This window comes from Trachurus japonicus, chromosome 19 (genome assembly GCF_045865225.1).
Source record: "Trachurus japonicus isolate A0001 chromosome 19, Traja_1.0".
NCBI lineage: Eukaryota > Metazoa > Chordata > Actinopteri > Carangiformes > Carangidae > Trachurus > Trachurus japonicus.
Window position 1 is genome coordinate 11110817 of NC_140925.1, and position 16362 is coordinate 11127178.

At 43.9% G+C, this 16362-nt stretch overlaps 1 protein-coding gene across 9 annotated transcripts in view; it reads left to right on the forward strand.

The window, feature by feature from the left end:
- The window catches only part of sdk2b (sidekick cell adhesion molecule 2b), a 286226-nt gene that overhangs the window by 68018 nt on the left and 201846 nt on the right, over positions 1-16362 (forward strand). The window contains exon 1 of one of the 9 annotated variants that reach the window (XM_085762332.1): positions 11231-11312. The exons of the other annotated variants lie outside the window; for them this stretch is intronic. Within the exon in view, the coding sequence (XP_085618458.1) occupies positions 11246-11312 (67 nt within the window). The 5' untranslated portion in view covers positions 11231-11245. Of the gene's footprint in view, positions 1-11230; positions 11313-16362 lie in introns of those variants that run through there. 9 annotated transcript variants of the gene reach the window in all.

Here is a 16362-nt window from a genome sequence, read left to right on the forward strand (position 1 = left end):
AACGGCGGAGCAGAGCCGTGAGCTGCTCAGAGCTACGTTATGGAGGCTAATGGGATTTCTTGGTTTCCCTCATCAAACTCATCAAATACACAATCCAACAACTCCAAAATGCTCTGGTGGACAAGTTGTGACCTGCACATTCACCACGCTATGAGATAATAACAGAAAGTTACGAGACAGAGTTGTTTTAGAGGTAAATTCATGCAAAACCGCTGATGCAAGTTTCCTTCAGGGACAGTTTTTCAGCAAGCAGTCTCTGTATTTACCTCGAAAACAACTCTGTCTCGTAACGTTCTGTTATTATCTCACAGCGTGGTGAATGTGCAGGTCACAACTTGTCCACCAGAGTGTTTTGGAGTTGTTGGATTGTGTATTTTAAGAGTTTGATGAGGGAAACCAAGAAATCCCATTAGCCTCTGTAGCGTAGCTCTGAGCAGCTCGTGGCTCTGCTCCGCTGTTCTTAAAATAGCTTGCACCGACAAATAAAGGTAACAAACCTACTGCTATGAGTATAGAAATTATGGCAATGGGCCAATTTGCCAAAATGTTGAACTATCCTTTAACATATACATGATGTGCACCTTCGCAGGCTCATGCAGCGCTGGCTTGTACTGTACAGCTCCTTAACTGATTCTGAGTGTCTCTCCACTTGAAGTTCAGCATGATGCAGGCTTCACTTATCTTCACATGGCCAGACGGCAGAGTGAAAACTGTGAGAGGAGGACGGAAGCAGGAGAGAGGGTGAGGAAGGCAAACAGATGGCTTTTATCATGACTCAATTAAAAGTTTCTTGTCTTCCACTGGGTGACGTAGAGTGAGACTGTGTTCAGTGTGTATGTTGGAGTATACGCGCTGAGAAGTGACTTTATTGCTCAGAGTGTGAGCGGAGAGGGAGCGGGCTGACGCCTCATCTCGTCTCACTGTCAAAGGCAGTCACAGTTAACGCCACACCTCGCTGCTAACAAACACACACCCACACCTTCTTCCTCTTCCTTTCTTCATGAAAACACTTTAACAGTAAAAGTACTACAGTATTCACTTGCAGGCTTTTAATATGGGAACTTGTCGCTGAAATTTTCATCTGTAACAAGTGCGCCGCAGTAATGGCTGCATTGATTGATTGATTGTGGTACATGCTTGGTTTAAAATGATTAACAAAATTACTTATTTTCACTTCAAACCTTTCAAAGACTTTAAAAATTATTGGCAGCTGCTGTGATTTTGTCTCCTGGTTTCTTCTTTTCATTGTTTCTCACTTTCCCTAATTTTCTTCACGTCTCTTCCATTTATTTCTTGCCCTCAAAACCCTTCACTGCCCTCCCGTTCTCCCCCTTTGTCGGTCTCTCATTCTCTCTCTCTCTCTCTGTTTCGCTCCCTTTTTACTCAATTCCCCCTTTGCTAATTCTAATTAAAGACAAGAAATGTCATCTTTTATTAATGAAGCTGTTAATGAAACAGGGACCGCTTTTGTCAGGGACAAAAGTTTCCACCAATTAATTCTTCGCAATTAAAGTTGAAGAAAAAGACTCTCCCGGAAGAGTGTTTTGCTCCGACTCCCATGACGCGGTGTTTCTCATTCCGTTTATTTATTTATTTTCATTTTTTTTAATCCATATGCTAAAAGCCTGAAATCCTTGTGGGGTTTCATGTCTGAAGGCTATAATCTACCAAAGGTATGCGGGGTAAAATGTAAAAATGTAGTTCTAATTACGGTTCTCTTTGTATTGGTATTAGTATTCCCTCAGGCAAAATCATTTAGGGGAACTAAGCCATTTTTCTTCTGCGGAATTTAACATGGGTAGTTCATTTCTTCTTCATACATACACTCAGGATTTTTACATTAGTTATGGAGTCATTTCACTGGAGTAGCTCTGAAACATGTGTCTGCCTCTCATGCAAATCAACAGAGCCATGAAGCATTGTGCTCCGTCGTTGGTCCACAGAGTGGCAGGAGCCTTTCCCACCAGGAGGCAGTTTGAGCACCATGTACAGAAGGCTAATGCGTCCTAATTACAGTGGTTCTGGGTTTGAATCCAACCTTCAGCCCTTTATTATTTGCAGCCTTTTAAAATGTACTATTTTAATTTTTTCGAAAGGCCCTATTTTATATAAAGTGAGGTTCTCAAGTCTTTTTTTAAAAAGCAGGTCTAGGTTCTTCATTAATACTAAGCCCAGAAATGGATTTATATTACTTTACGCTGTCACCCACCTAAATCATGCCCTTAGCCCTGTCCATCTAACCATGTCCACAATGGCAGCCTTAGAGGATTTGGTTTCACTAGGTTTTTAGCTGAAATCTTCTGTGTTTTTATTCAATCACCTATGAAACAGTCAGCCAATAAGAAATCAGTTCTCCGAGGCTCTGATTGGCTCATCAAATTTACTAGAGCTCCAGAGAGAAGCCTGAGAGTGGGAACGTAAAGCTGTATTGAGACGTTTTTGGTATTAAAAACCAGAAATAGATCTTCTTATGGATCAATAAACACAGGGAAAGTGTAAACTATGGGACCTCAGGCAGAGAGTCCATCAGTCAGTCAGTCAGTCAGTCACATCTGGATTTATTGTCTTGTTTTCTAAACAGAAGCGGGTCATTTTTGTTTTCATTGCACATGCAAAGAAGAATAATGGCCGGGGATGATCCATTGTGCTCACAAATTCGTAGGTAGTTGGGAAAGTGATAGGAACTGCAGATAAACCAGTGATGCCCCAATTAGCTGGAGAGGCACTGAGCATTAAAGCCATCTGTGTCTCCCTTGAGTGGTGTGTTATTGACAAAACTGCTCTGTGGCAATTTGCGCATAACCGTCCTCTTTTCATGTGTAGGTCTGAGCACCAGTGCGTTTTCATACGCTGGCATATCAGGACACAAGCCATTAAATCGAGCATGCACACCACTCACAGGTCACGGACAAAAACGCACACACATGGAAACATGTAGCACTCACTCACTCTCTTTTCTCCACTCAGCATGTCATTTTTTTTTTGTTTGTGTTTTTCCATTGTTTTTCTTTGGGTTTGTCCCAGCAGTGTGCCGTACTCTTGTGAGTGGCTGCTCAATAACCTCACACGGAGGGGGAAGAATGGACTGGCCCGCTGAGAGGCTAATTAACCCTAATTAAAGACTAAAAATGGTAATAGGAAAGTGAGTTGCTGTGCCAAGTTGTCTGGTGCAGCTACATGCCACTGCAGCTTTCCTTTCCCTTTCTTTCCGTCTTTCTTCTAACTCGAGGTCAAGAGGGGGATCACAGCAGCTCAGTGGGAAAACAACAGAGAGATGGAAGTGAAGCGAAATCCAATCGCTGGTGGCCGTGTTTGAGTTGTGTTTGAAATTAACATAGCAAACGTACAGTACATGCCGGTTAGTGACATGTGTGTTTTTCACTTTGTGTGCTTATATCCACTATTAGGCTCACATTTCTTCGCCTCGGTGCCGGCGACAGACGCGGCCCGAGGCGATGTGTTTTCAGGTTATCCGTCGCTCATGCAAATGCTGGTTCGTCCGTCTGAATCTTGCGAGCAGGATATCACAGCAACGCCTCGAGCAAATTTATTTTCTCCTCGGTTTTTTTCTTTTTTCTTTTCTTTTCTTTTCTGGCACAAAAACTCACTTTTCACTCAAGCATGAACTGACGAGAACTTGGTGTTTGAAGATGAAGGGTCGAGGTCACGGCGAGCTCAAGTCCGGCCCATGTTCTGGTTGACGCGATGCATCAGAAACAGCTGCAGGGGGAATTCCATCGGCACTTGAGGATACTGATCAGAGTTTAGCGCTCAAAGGTGAAAGGTCAAGGTCACTGACATCACAAAACATCAATATATCAGGATAAATGAAAGTAAAAATGGAGTTTAGATCAATTTTTGAAATCCAAAAGTTCACCATGACATCAAATACATCTCAGAAACTGACCGAATATTCACATTTTAGTGGCTAGAAATAGCAAATGAAACAAGTTTTATTTATTTTTGTTGTATAACTCCAGTGATTCATTATATTCTCATGAGTTTTCCACCAATGGGACACTATATGGCAGCTCTATAGGCCCTGATTATGTTGCTTGTTTTGGAGCCAGTTGGAGAGGAGGTCCAGATAAGACGGTGTCCACTTCTGTGCCTGTTCTCTTCATCCTCTCCTCCATGTCTCAGGCAGATTACAGTATGGGGCTGACTAATGAGTGCCACTCTAAATGAGTGACAGTAGCTGCCAATTGTACTCCTGCCACCACCGCCCCACACACCCATCTCCCTTCGCTAATGATTAAATACCATACACTTCCTCCCTCCTTCCCCGTCTCCTCGTTCCCTCGTGGCTGCACTTCTACCTCACCTACATTTTTTATTTTTTTCAACATAGCTCGTTACCGTCCCAGATGAGAGCAAAAATGATGGGAAATGGCATCCTATCCTCTCTGCTTTCTCCAGATGGATGGATGGGTAGATGGATGGATGGATGCTTTTTTGATTGTTTTCCTGAGCAGACACAACTCAGTGCTGGAGGAGCAGTGTAATGGCGTTCTCAGAGGTTTGACAAGGTGGATCTGGCTGCTGCATTGTGCTTATTGCAGGGGGGGGAAGGGGGGGGTATAGGGGTGGCGGAGGTAATGTGATTTCTGACTGGAGCGTGGCGAGGGTAGGTTGAGAATTTGATGTCTACACACCATTGGGCATTTCTCGATGTGTGTGCGGCGTGCCGACCACGACTTTCTGTGTGTGAAAGGGAGGAAGGAAAAGAAAGAAATGGCAATCGCTCATGTCAATTTGGCACCATTGCAATATACAGCACAAGAATGATTGTGTGCGTTGTGGCTGTAGTGTGTGTGCCGGCCTGTATATAAGTGTGCTTTTTTTTTGTTTTGCCAAAGATATCATGTCATGTCTGTATAGTTCCCTGAGGCTAGTTTTGATGTGCTGGTATCTGATTTGGCACCCTTCCACTCTGCCTCATAACCCCCTTCGCCCTGAAGGAAACAAATTTTACAGCCTCTCCATTCTGTCTATCCATTGCTTTTTTTCCCTCTGGGGTCCTGATCCGGCGGGTGTCCGTCCATCACAATGCCTGAATGAACGTCTGAAGATGGGTTTGTTTCATCCCCACAGGCACCTAAGGCAGCCACATTACATACGAACATGCCCTTTTTAAAATTCCTTCGGCACATTTGCCGCTGAGATGCGATCTCCCGCTCTGGTTGCAGCAGAAAATGAAAAAAAGTTGTATTGTTTTGATCTACGATCGCTTGATATCGTTCGCTGTGATCCGATATGATAGAGCATGTCACTTGTGCTATCTTATGTTTGCCATATTTGTCTCTGTGGTGTGTTGTAATCGACACATTTTCATTCCCTCTTTCCCTATCTCTGCACAAGCAAAAAAAAAAAAAAAAAAAAAAAAAACCTCTGCTCAGGTCTAATCCTGTTAATGTTAAAATCTGATTATGGGCCATAGCCTACAGCACAAAGGCAATGTGTGTGAGAGAGACAGAATAAAAGAGGGGAGGAAGACAAAGAGAGGATGATATGCATGTGCAGAGTATGTTTACTTCTGAATGAACACACATTATGTTGCATAAAATCCACCATGTTCCTCCTGTGCCTACAAAGCGATCACTGGTTGAGATACATTTTAAGGGAAAGGCTTTCACGCTCTAAATCAAATCAGCCGGAACGCTGAATCATTGACTGATGAAATATTGATTGATTAGCATCAAGAAATATTTTGAATGCAATCCAATACCCATTTTTTTTAAACCTCATGTCAGCGGTGAAGAACGCACGCAGCCGGTCTGACCAGGGGAAGCAGACGTCCTGAGAATGTTAATTGCGAAACAAAAAAAACAAAAAAAAGATGGTTATCATTATGTGGTCAGTCTTACTGCGAGGGTTTTAACGTATTCCTGGGAGGCCCTTAATGCTGGACTAAATTACTGTTATCAGCCCTCACTCAGATACAATCTGTCAAGCTGTCACATATGACTGCACATCATTGATGAAACATCACATTGCTGCTTTCTGATTGCTGAACCCCGGCGAAATGAATCAAGATGCATAAGGGGGCACTGTTAACCCTTTCTCTGCACTAATGCACCCATTTGTGTCACTGAGGGCACTGAGCGAAACCAGAGAGAGAGAAAAAAACACATCTGAACATGTTGCTGAAGATTCACTTTTACATTTTAGAACACGCAGGTGAGTGTGCAGGTCCTTCCACATGCAGTGATATCAGCCCACTGGCTGATAAATAATGGCTTCATGCAGATGTGGGTGGCTGAGAATTTACAAATTGGATAGAATTAGCAGGTCAGGCCAATTGGATAATTGATGAGTATGTGCATATTCAGGTGATATCAGTGTTGAGCTTCACATCTCTGCAGAAATGAAATGATGCCCCTCCACTTTGCGCCTGGGCAGAAGATGGATGGATGGATGATAAAACACAAAAGGTGCTTCCAGTGATTGGCAGATGCACCGCTGTGCTCTTGTTTTCCAACACTTATGACGCTTTTCCTCTATAACCGAGTTTTTCTAGTTCTTCCTCAGCAGGGGCAGGGTGGTCGTGGAGGCGATCGCGGGGCCGCATTGTCCGTCTCTCTTTTTCCGATCTTCTCGTCAGCTCCAAACTCACTCGTCTGCACCTCGATTACAGACCACAGCGTGGTTTACCACACAGCATCATTTAACTCGGGTGAAGGAGATCAGTGGTCGCTGTTGCCACTCTGTTTTGGAAATTTCCGGGTTTGATTCTCATGTCGGACGTAGCGCTCGCACTCTTCCAGTGACGACACTCTGTCCAATCAGTGGAAGGCAGTCGGCTGACATCACATTTTAGTATTGCTTCGGCTCGCTTGGAACCAGGGCCGAGGCAGTACTGTACCGTGCCGTACCGTACCGCGCTAGTGGAAAAGCGCCAATAGGGGTCTTGCACTCGAATTTTTCACTTTGACTTATCTGAAACTAAGTTGTGCTTTTTTAAGCCTGTCGGGGCCACTTCCTGCTTCAAACCATCCGTAAGAGCTTTTCTTTGATGTATACAAGTCATAGTTTCTTTCTTTCTTTTTTTTCTTCTTTTTTTTTTTACCTTTGTCCCAGCATTGACAAGGGACTGATTCATGCTGTGTAATGGAGCTGGAACTACCTGAACTTATATGTATATGTATATTATGATGAGAGACGGCAAAGGAGTGGCAAAGAGGAGAGAAAATAATGAAACAACTGGGAGCCTTTGTGAGCTTTCTGGACTTTGTTCTCTCAAAACAAGAGACATGAAAGTTCGACAGTGACCTGGGGGACCCCTCCTGCGATTATGCGTATATGCGAGGGTGTATGTGTTTGTGACTAGTTGATTGGGCTGCACACGCGCTCGCTCGCTCCAAGGGCTGTTATCAAAGTGCCAGGCAGGCTGCGAGGGAGAGGTCGATGCAAAGGAACAAAAAGACGATCAACTAAGCAAAGACATCTGTGGTAGTACAGTCGCTAAGAATTTGATGTTACCTCCAGGAGTTTCTCTTAACGGCACTAAAAAGTCCGAGTAAAGAGTTTATTCTTACGATGTATGCACAAAGTCGTGCGAGCCGCTTGTTAGGAAACACAGAGAAGCCTTCAGTTCACAGACAGCAGCAAACTGACCCCAATGCTATGGATGACAATATGGCCACAGTGATAAATTGAGAGGGGGAACAGTTTGTGTTGGTGAATTCATCATAGCAATGCACCAGCAGGAGGTCCAAATAATGTCGCCATTTTTACAATGGCTACATATTCAAAGCTGACATGTTGCGAGCCGACATAATAAATTGTCCCCAGAGACGGACCCTGTCCGTGCACCGAGTGACACCCAGCTGTGTGCATAGTGAAATGGATATTTGTTCCGGTTGACAAACACGTCCTCATCTTTTTGATGGCGCAGTTATTTGGACGTACGCTCCATCTGTGACAGTAACTTTCACCAGGTCATTTGACGGTTGTGATGAGGGTGGCTTTTATTTTTATTTTTAATGAAAGTTTCGTATAAAGTTTTACCAACAGGTCAAAACTAGTTCTGCTCATTTGAAGCAAATTCTGTGGCGTCTTTTAACAGATTGTGTCTTTTTTACATAGAGTTTGTATAGAACCCAGATTTCCCATAATGCAGCTTGAATTACTTATCCACCCATATCCACAGGAGAAGTGGACCACTGTAACTTTGTGATGTCAAAACAAAGCAGTCATCGCTCTTAGTCGTCCCAAGCCCCGCCCACCTGGACCTGAAAAGAAGCATCCCCAGACCTTCCTGTCCTCTGATTGGCCAGCCAAACTGTTGCTACCAGAGCTCCAGAGAGAAGCCTGACAGATATAAAGCTACACTGAGATGGTTTTTAGTTCTCAAAACCACAAACATATCTTATGTTGTCCAAAAAAACCCCGAGCAAAAACACTGGAGAAGTGGGAGCTTTAATTTAGGACTGACAAGATCCTCTCGTAAATCAGGCAAATACCAACATGGACGACTCCTAAATCGTCCGTGTACAATGTGTTTTTGTGAACCGGCTGCTGACGCACAAGACACACACACACACACACACACACGAAAAGAGAAGACTTAAAAGAGAAAGAGCAGGGTGAGAACAGAGGAGAGAGAGCCATCAATTAAACATGAATACCAACCAGGCCGAGGGTTTCATTCTGTTTGTTATTGTGAATATTTGATGAAGCAAAAGACAACTCACTTAGCACACAGCCATATGCTAACAATGGCATTATGAGTTGCCAGGCTTGTGAAAGCCGTGACAAGGCCTCCCCCAGGCTCTTACTGCTGGATATGCCGGCGAGGCTCACACACAAACAAACACACACACACACAAACAAATACACATTGTTGCATGCTGCTGTTGTGTCAGTGAAGTTTAGCCCCGTGCAGGATGACACCTCAGCTCTTGAAGCCAAAACAACATGGAGCTGCCATAATAGTAGCTGCCGGGACGGGACCCCTGCCTGCCCCGCCGTTCTCAGGAGGGACCACATACCAGGCCTCTGCATCACTCACACTTCACCTCAGCACCACCTGCTAACTGAAGGGCTGGATGCCCTTCAATGTCCCCGTCCCCCGTCCCTCACTACTGTATGTACTCTCCTTCTTTCGCTTTGTTTGCCTTTTAAAGAGAAATTCAGGGTGATTTCAACTACATGACCCAGCAAACAGTGAATCTCTGTCTTTCCATTAGGTGCCATCCTCAGGTCAAAGTTTAATTTTTCTTTGTCTGGATACTTTTTTGAAACATCAGTAAGAAGAAGTCGGAGCGCGTTCCCAGCACCGGCGCTCAGACAAATAGAGATATTGGAAATCGAAAACCGAGGCAAACAGTTGAAATTATAACACAAATTCTCCAACGTAAACATCCATCACTGTTTACAGACTTTCCCCCGGTTTAACTTCTGACCCACTCTGCCCTGGAGTGATTGATTGTAACACACATTTCAGGTGCATTCAGTTTGACTTTTTGCCTCCTGAACACGGTCATTTTGATAACCTGGCTAAAATCTTTCTGGTGTTTCTGGTTTCCAGTCCTCAGCAGTTGCTTTTGTTAGTTCACTTTAACCACAATCATGAGCAGTGAGGACCAGAGCTATGAAAAATTAAACCCTGGGACTTTTCTTTAATCTTATTTTTTTCGCTTCATCATCCTCCTCTTTTCCTGCATTTCCTCCTCTTTTTGCTCATTACATCTCCCTCTGACTGTCGTCCATTCTGCTCCCTCTCTCCCACTGGTATTTTCTCCTCTCCCTTGCTGCCATTTGTCCCCAGCTCTTAAATGGCTCCTCACTAATTACCTCTTTCTCATGTCTCCTCCCTGTGACTAAATGACAGTAGATGTCTGGTCCTCTGAGTCCTCTCCCTCCGCCCCGCCCTAACCGAGTTACAACGGCAACATTGTGTGACATTAAGCCGCTTGTACGTACAGGGGCCTCCAAGTTGAAAGTGTCACTTGCTTTAATGGGAGTCGACTGAGGAGCTTCTTCCCCTGACGTCTGCTTTTTGAATGTGCACGACAGACAGAACGGCTGAGACAGGAAGTTTGGTTTTGAAGCAGAATGACGTGGTCTGGAGGCGATGGGGATGTTTGAGGCGGGAGGTGGGGAAGTGCGGTCATTTAGCAGGCAGCGGTCGTACGTGTGAGGCGCCCGCCGATTTTCCTGCGGATTATTGTTTTTTGTATTCAGAATTGCTTATTTCATGCTTGTCTAAGCGAGGTCTGTTTTAGCCTGGTATGTGTGTGTTTCCTTAATGGCCTTCCATGAATATTGCATGTGTGGCAGAGGACGATGGGAGAGGAGAGGAGAGAGGAGAGGAGTGAAGGGGAGACAATGGAGCAGAACAGCAAGAAAAGAAGAGAGAGGAGGGGAAATAGAAGCAGAGAATGTGAAGAATTGAATTGAAAAGACTTGAATAGAAGCGAGTTAGAGAAGAGCAGAACAGAGGAGATGAGGAGAGAGCGCAGGATGAGAGATGACAATAGAGGAGAACAACAGAAGAAGAGACAGGGACAGTGTGAAAGAGAGGGTGGGAATAAAACAATTCAGTTAGATTGAAATGAGTTTAATTGAGCTGAAAGGAAAGGAAAGAAAAGGATAGGAAAGGAAAGGCGAGTGTGCATGCAGTGTGAATGTTGATCAGCCGATTTCGCTGGCTTACCTATGCAAGCTCAAATAGGCGCCCTGCTCAGACTGAGGAAGCCTTGTTTATAGAGAGAAGACCAAATCCTCCAATCAAACATGTATGAGGCAGCACACTCATACACACACACACACGTCTCTCTCTCTCTGACATACACACAAATAACGCATCTCCACACATAAGAAAACAGTCCACTCTGGAGACATCACAGTGGCACAAAAGGCGCACGTGAAACCAACACATAAGAGCGCGCACGCACACACATACTCACAAGGGGATCTGGATTACTTACTTACAGTACAGTGCCTGCATTGTGGGGCCTTGGGGGGGTCTCCGGTGTGCGTAGGTGTGTGCGTAATAACAGCACACTCCACCTCCTTGCCTCTCTCTGTCTTAACCACACACAACAAAAACACATGCACAAGCCAACAGAAGGATGATGTACATCTCTGCAGACGCTTACGCCGCATATTCCCACCGCTGGTCTGTTTGGTATTAACTGTAACGCTCCTTTCTCCTGATGGAGTTTTTTGCAGTTGCCTGCCTGGAGACCTGCTGCTGCTGCTGCTGCTGCTGCTTTCAGCTTTAATTTAAGGAAGAAAAATGGTCCGTGCCAGAGAAAGAAAGAAAAGAAAGAAAAAAAAACCTTCAAGCTCACTTCATCTCCAGAGTTTGCATTTTTATTTTACATTTTCTTTTTTATTATTTCTTTATGCAGGAGATAACATGCGCACAAAAGTTCATTTCTTTTCAGCAGTTATTTAGATGAGTAAGTCTATGTAATGACCCAGACAACAGACGAGCGTGTGTTTCAGTGACAGTCATCCTCCGTTTCATGGTTAAAATGGGAACAATAGGAGACTGAATCATGTGTGATTCAGAAGTGAGAAAAAAAATCATGCTTGAGTAACAGAGAGGATCCAATATACAGTATGTGTCATAGGCCTACTGTTTGTCAGACGATTGCGTGCTTTTGTGTAGGATTAGAAGAATCTGAGTTGATATGTGCGTTGGTATGAAGTGTTTAGCTTGTTAAGATTGGACAGGGTGAAACTGTTGAATCATGATGAGTCGTTTACTCGTTTTGTTTTATTGCTCATTTTAAAGAGCAATGTGTAAATTTTGCTTTTGCTACATGGCTAACATTAGCATTAACAGATGTTTCCTTTCATGTGTAAGACAAGAAGTGATAACATGCATCACTTCTTCAGGGCAGACTGGATACTAGTGACTCGGTATCAGAAAATGACAATACGGTCTCACTGGGGCTAACTGGTTAGCATGCTAACTTCAGCAGAGGTAGTAGTGATACAAATAGAAGCAAAGCGAGACAGCTCTCAGCAAGTAAGGAACATTTCTTTCACAATGATAAATAACTGTTGATGCTAACATTGGTTCTATATAGGCTATGTAGCATTAGCAAAACTTACATATGGCACCTTTAAGTGAAATTTCAAATGCATATGTTTGATTGAGGAAGGTCAGCCAAGCATACAAAAAAATGCTTTGTTTTGAATTATGTGTTGATTTTAAAAACAATATTAAAAAAGAAACAGCCTATACAAATCCAGTGTTCAGATTCCCCATTGTGTGCTGGTATTGTCTGTTACTTTAAGGATTGTAATGGAAGATATACAGGATATAATGGCAAATATTTGACGGAGGCATCCTCAGCATCCATCCTGAAATATAACCTAATTTCCAGGAGTGGATCAGTTTAAAAAGATTTCAACTAAATTTATGTCCCCACATCCATCCAAATGTTTTTTGTGTTGCCACAAAAACAGACCGTGAAGTGACATTGACAGCTTTGAAAACACTTTACAATAATTGGAAGTGGAAAGAAAGATTGGGGGGGTGGAGGGCTGCTGATACAGCAGAGTGTCTCTAAGATAAACAAACTGAAACCTGTATTTTGTATGATTGACTTGTTTTCCCAATTTCCGCGTAAACAAATGTCAATAATTTCAAGGACTTTTCAAATACCAGAAAATGAAAAATAATGAGCCAAGTATAACTCGGATGTATTAATGAGATGTAACAACACTAAAACAGGTGACTGGTTCCAGTGTTGAGGCTGAACCAACACTCTGAACCATCGGTAATGTGATTTAAAACTCATTCTGTAGTTTCAATTATTTTCTGCAGTTTCATGGATTAACTAAGCGAAAAGGGAAAAAATGAACCTATCAGCCACAAAATTAAAAGCAGCAATTTGCTGTAATGCTGTGGCTGATCGGCGATCGCTGTGTGTGTGTGTGTGAGGGTCACTGCTCCTTCGTTGCAGGAGGAGGGGGAGCTGACTGACCAGAGCTGCCTCATTGTTGCTCCTTACTATCAAATCCTGGTGCATGGCTGTGTGACAGAGTGATATCACAGCCTGTCGCACACTCTACAGCCTCAACCAACACTGGCTCTTTGGTCCCTGCTGTGTATGGCGCGCATGTGTCAGGTGGACACAAGGGTGCTCAGATGAAACCACCCAAAACCACCAGTCGCACCAAGGTGTCAAACCCCCCCCCAAAAAAAAACGTGACCACTCTCTGCTCTGTCTGTTTTCACCTATCCACCCCTGCACCCATCGCTCATCGCTCATCCATGAGTGACATCATTTAAACATGTGTGTGCACTCGCATGCATTAAGTTGTAGTACGTGTTCTCCTCGTGAGCCTGCATTATTCCAGACCAGCAATTAAAAACAAGCCATTCACTTATCAGGAGTGTCTGTTCCCACCCACTCAAATCACATCTCATCTGCTTTCCACTACCAGTATCACAGCCGTGTGTGTGTGTGTGACTGGGACTGTGTCTATGTGCAAGAGAGAGAGAAGAGGGGCACTTCTCAATCTGACACTTCACAGCGTGTGAAATTTAATTAAACACGCTTCACAACCGTACACACATACACAGACATGCACATACTGAAAATTTCATGCAAATATAGCACAAAAATACCGTACACATTTTTCATTTTATGCACATTTTATCATGCATAGGCCCTTTTTCCGTTCTCATTATTGCCTTCTTGGATGCACTTATGCAGCTTTTGCAGAGGCATAAGCTGCCTGCCTCTGTACGAGGTGATTGTACAGCTGTGAGGGTCAAGTCGGTTCTGTAAAGACTAAAATATTACCAGGTCTGTAAATACTCTTAACTTGTGGCCAAAAAAAAAGGTCTTCAGTTCATAACCACCCTGAGGTGCCCTTGAGCAAGGCACTTAACCCTCCCAACTGCTCCAGTGGAGCTTGCTCAGTAGCCAACAGATCAGACGGATAACAGATGGCTTATCTGGGCAGCTTCCAGGTCTGTGACAGTGCGTGTGGTGCAGGCAGCTCAGTCAACTTATTGCTATTAAACAAACCAACAAAAAACGCCAAGTTTTTGAAGTGTCGGTTGGTTTGTTTCAAACTCGCAGACTAAACTTGTTCAGACTTGTACAGAAGTCAGACGTGGAAGAGTCAAGAGTTCAGGAGAGTCAAGTGGAGCTTGAGTCATTCCCGATGCTCTGGGTTTAACAAAAACATTCTTAATCTCCAGTGACGTACATATTCCCCCCCTTTTCCATTTAAAGCACCATGAGGACCGTTGGTTAGACATTAACTATGAAAACTGTCGGCTCTGTCTGCAGTGATAAAGATCCTGTTACATACTGTACACTCCTGAACAGCTGGATGGTAAACATCTGCAGAAGCCAAATCCTGACTTTTAGCTCCGAGTGCGAATCCAGCTTTAATAACAGAGCACCCTCCACTCCACCCACTTCTTTCAATCCCCACACCTCCAATTTGTAACGCAGCCTTTCTTGTGTGTTATATTAGATTCAATATTTTTCTAACACACATTATTTTCGGGTCTTTTTTAGGAACAGAGTTGTGACATCTGACTTACCTGACCATGAAATGTGCTTTGCCTTTTAAGTTCTGTATTTTTGTGCCCCAGGCGATGCACGCGGCGCGAAGGTGGGAGGACAGGTGCAGTGGAAATACATGCAAAAGAGAGTCTAGCTTTAGCACATGAATTCAAATGAAACATATGCGGAAAGATAGATGTTACCTGAATGTGTTGTCTCATTTTGAGTATAGTTTGATGATGTGGTGAATCTATAAGTAGGTCTTAGAAGGAGCGGGCTCTGCAGAGTGTGAATGTAAACTAATGCACGGAGACGGTGTGCGTTAATGAAAGAAAATACAACCATCTGCTGTGTGCCGGGTGACCACAAATCTCTGCCACGGGCAATATTTAACTAAAGTGGAAGTGGAAATGATGGCACCAAAATGGTCTCCACTTTTCAAAGCAGGCCTATATTCAGAACTTGCTCACTTTGGCTCGGCCCACATATAATTTTAACATAGTTTTATACCTACTTGAGTTTTTGGAAGTACAGCTTGTGGTCATGCTGACTTGTTCAGTTCTGCTCCTGCTGTGGCGCCGTATATGGATGGTGAAATAACGTGGAAGGGGGAAAAAAACACATCACATCACATCCCGCGTATTGGTGCAAATGACAAGGCTGTAATTATTTGCATACTTAAGTGCTGATGGCGGCGAAGTTGGCGACCGACCTCAATGTGTGACTTTGTAATAAGAGCTGTGAAATACAGTAACCCGCCGGTTGTAGCAGTTGTGTACAGTTTGTGGGTGTTGTATGTTTCTATATTAAGCTGCAGCATTTTCTCTTTCATGTTCCAACAAACACCCACTTTTACTGTTGTTCTACACACACGCCGTCTGTGTCCTACTTAGTCTTTTCACTTGGCTCTTTTTGACACGCACGTCGACATCCGCGCTTGATGGTCTTGAACTCCTGGGTGACAGCCGCCACACACGCGGCGCCCCGGAAGCCCCCTTCCCCACGGGGGGGCGCGATTTCAACCCTATCACCTCGCTCGTCTTCGCTCAGGTTCAGATGTGAGCGTTTCTACCCACTGGGACTTTCTCGCAGCGTGGTGTGAAGGAGATAGAGGGAGGAAAAGGGGAAAAAAAGGAGAGTTCAAGTCGGGTTCTTCCGCTTTTGCAAGTTCTTGCTGAGCTTGCAGGAGCGGGCGGCTGAGTGGTTTTGGACGATAGTGAGCTTAAACCCCACGCACGACTTAAACCTGTGGCCGGGCTCCTTTTGAAGAGTTTGGTGACTGGTGTTTGAACCTGCAACCTTTCTTAGGTGGTGCATCTTGAAACTTCCTCTTCCTTCCGCCCAATTCTGTTTCTGCACAGCATTGATGCAATTAGTCTCTTTCTCTTCTTTCAATATCTAATTTTTCCCAATTTTTTCCTTTCTGATTTTACTTTAAAGGGATAGTTCAACATTTTAGCAAACTGGTCCATTGCCATAATCCCTATAGTTATAGGAGTAGGTTTGTTACCTTTATTTCTCGGTGCAAGTTATTTTTAGAACGGTGGAGCAGAGCCGCGAGCTGCACAGAGCTATGCTACGGAGGTTAATGGGATTTCTTGGTTTCCCTCATCAAACTCATCAAATACACAATCCAACAACTCCAAAACCCTCTGGTGGACAAGTTGTAACCTGCACATTCACCACGCTATGAGATAATAACGGAACGTTACAAGATGGAGTCGTTATCAAGGCAATTGCAGAGACTGCTTGCCGAGAAACTGCCCTCAACAGTAACCCGCATCAGCGGTTTTGCATGAATTTACCTCAAAAACAACTCTGTCTCATAATGTTTAACTATCCCTTTAAAGAAGCATTTGAAATAATTGAT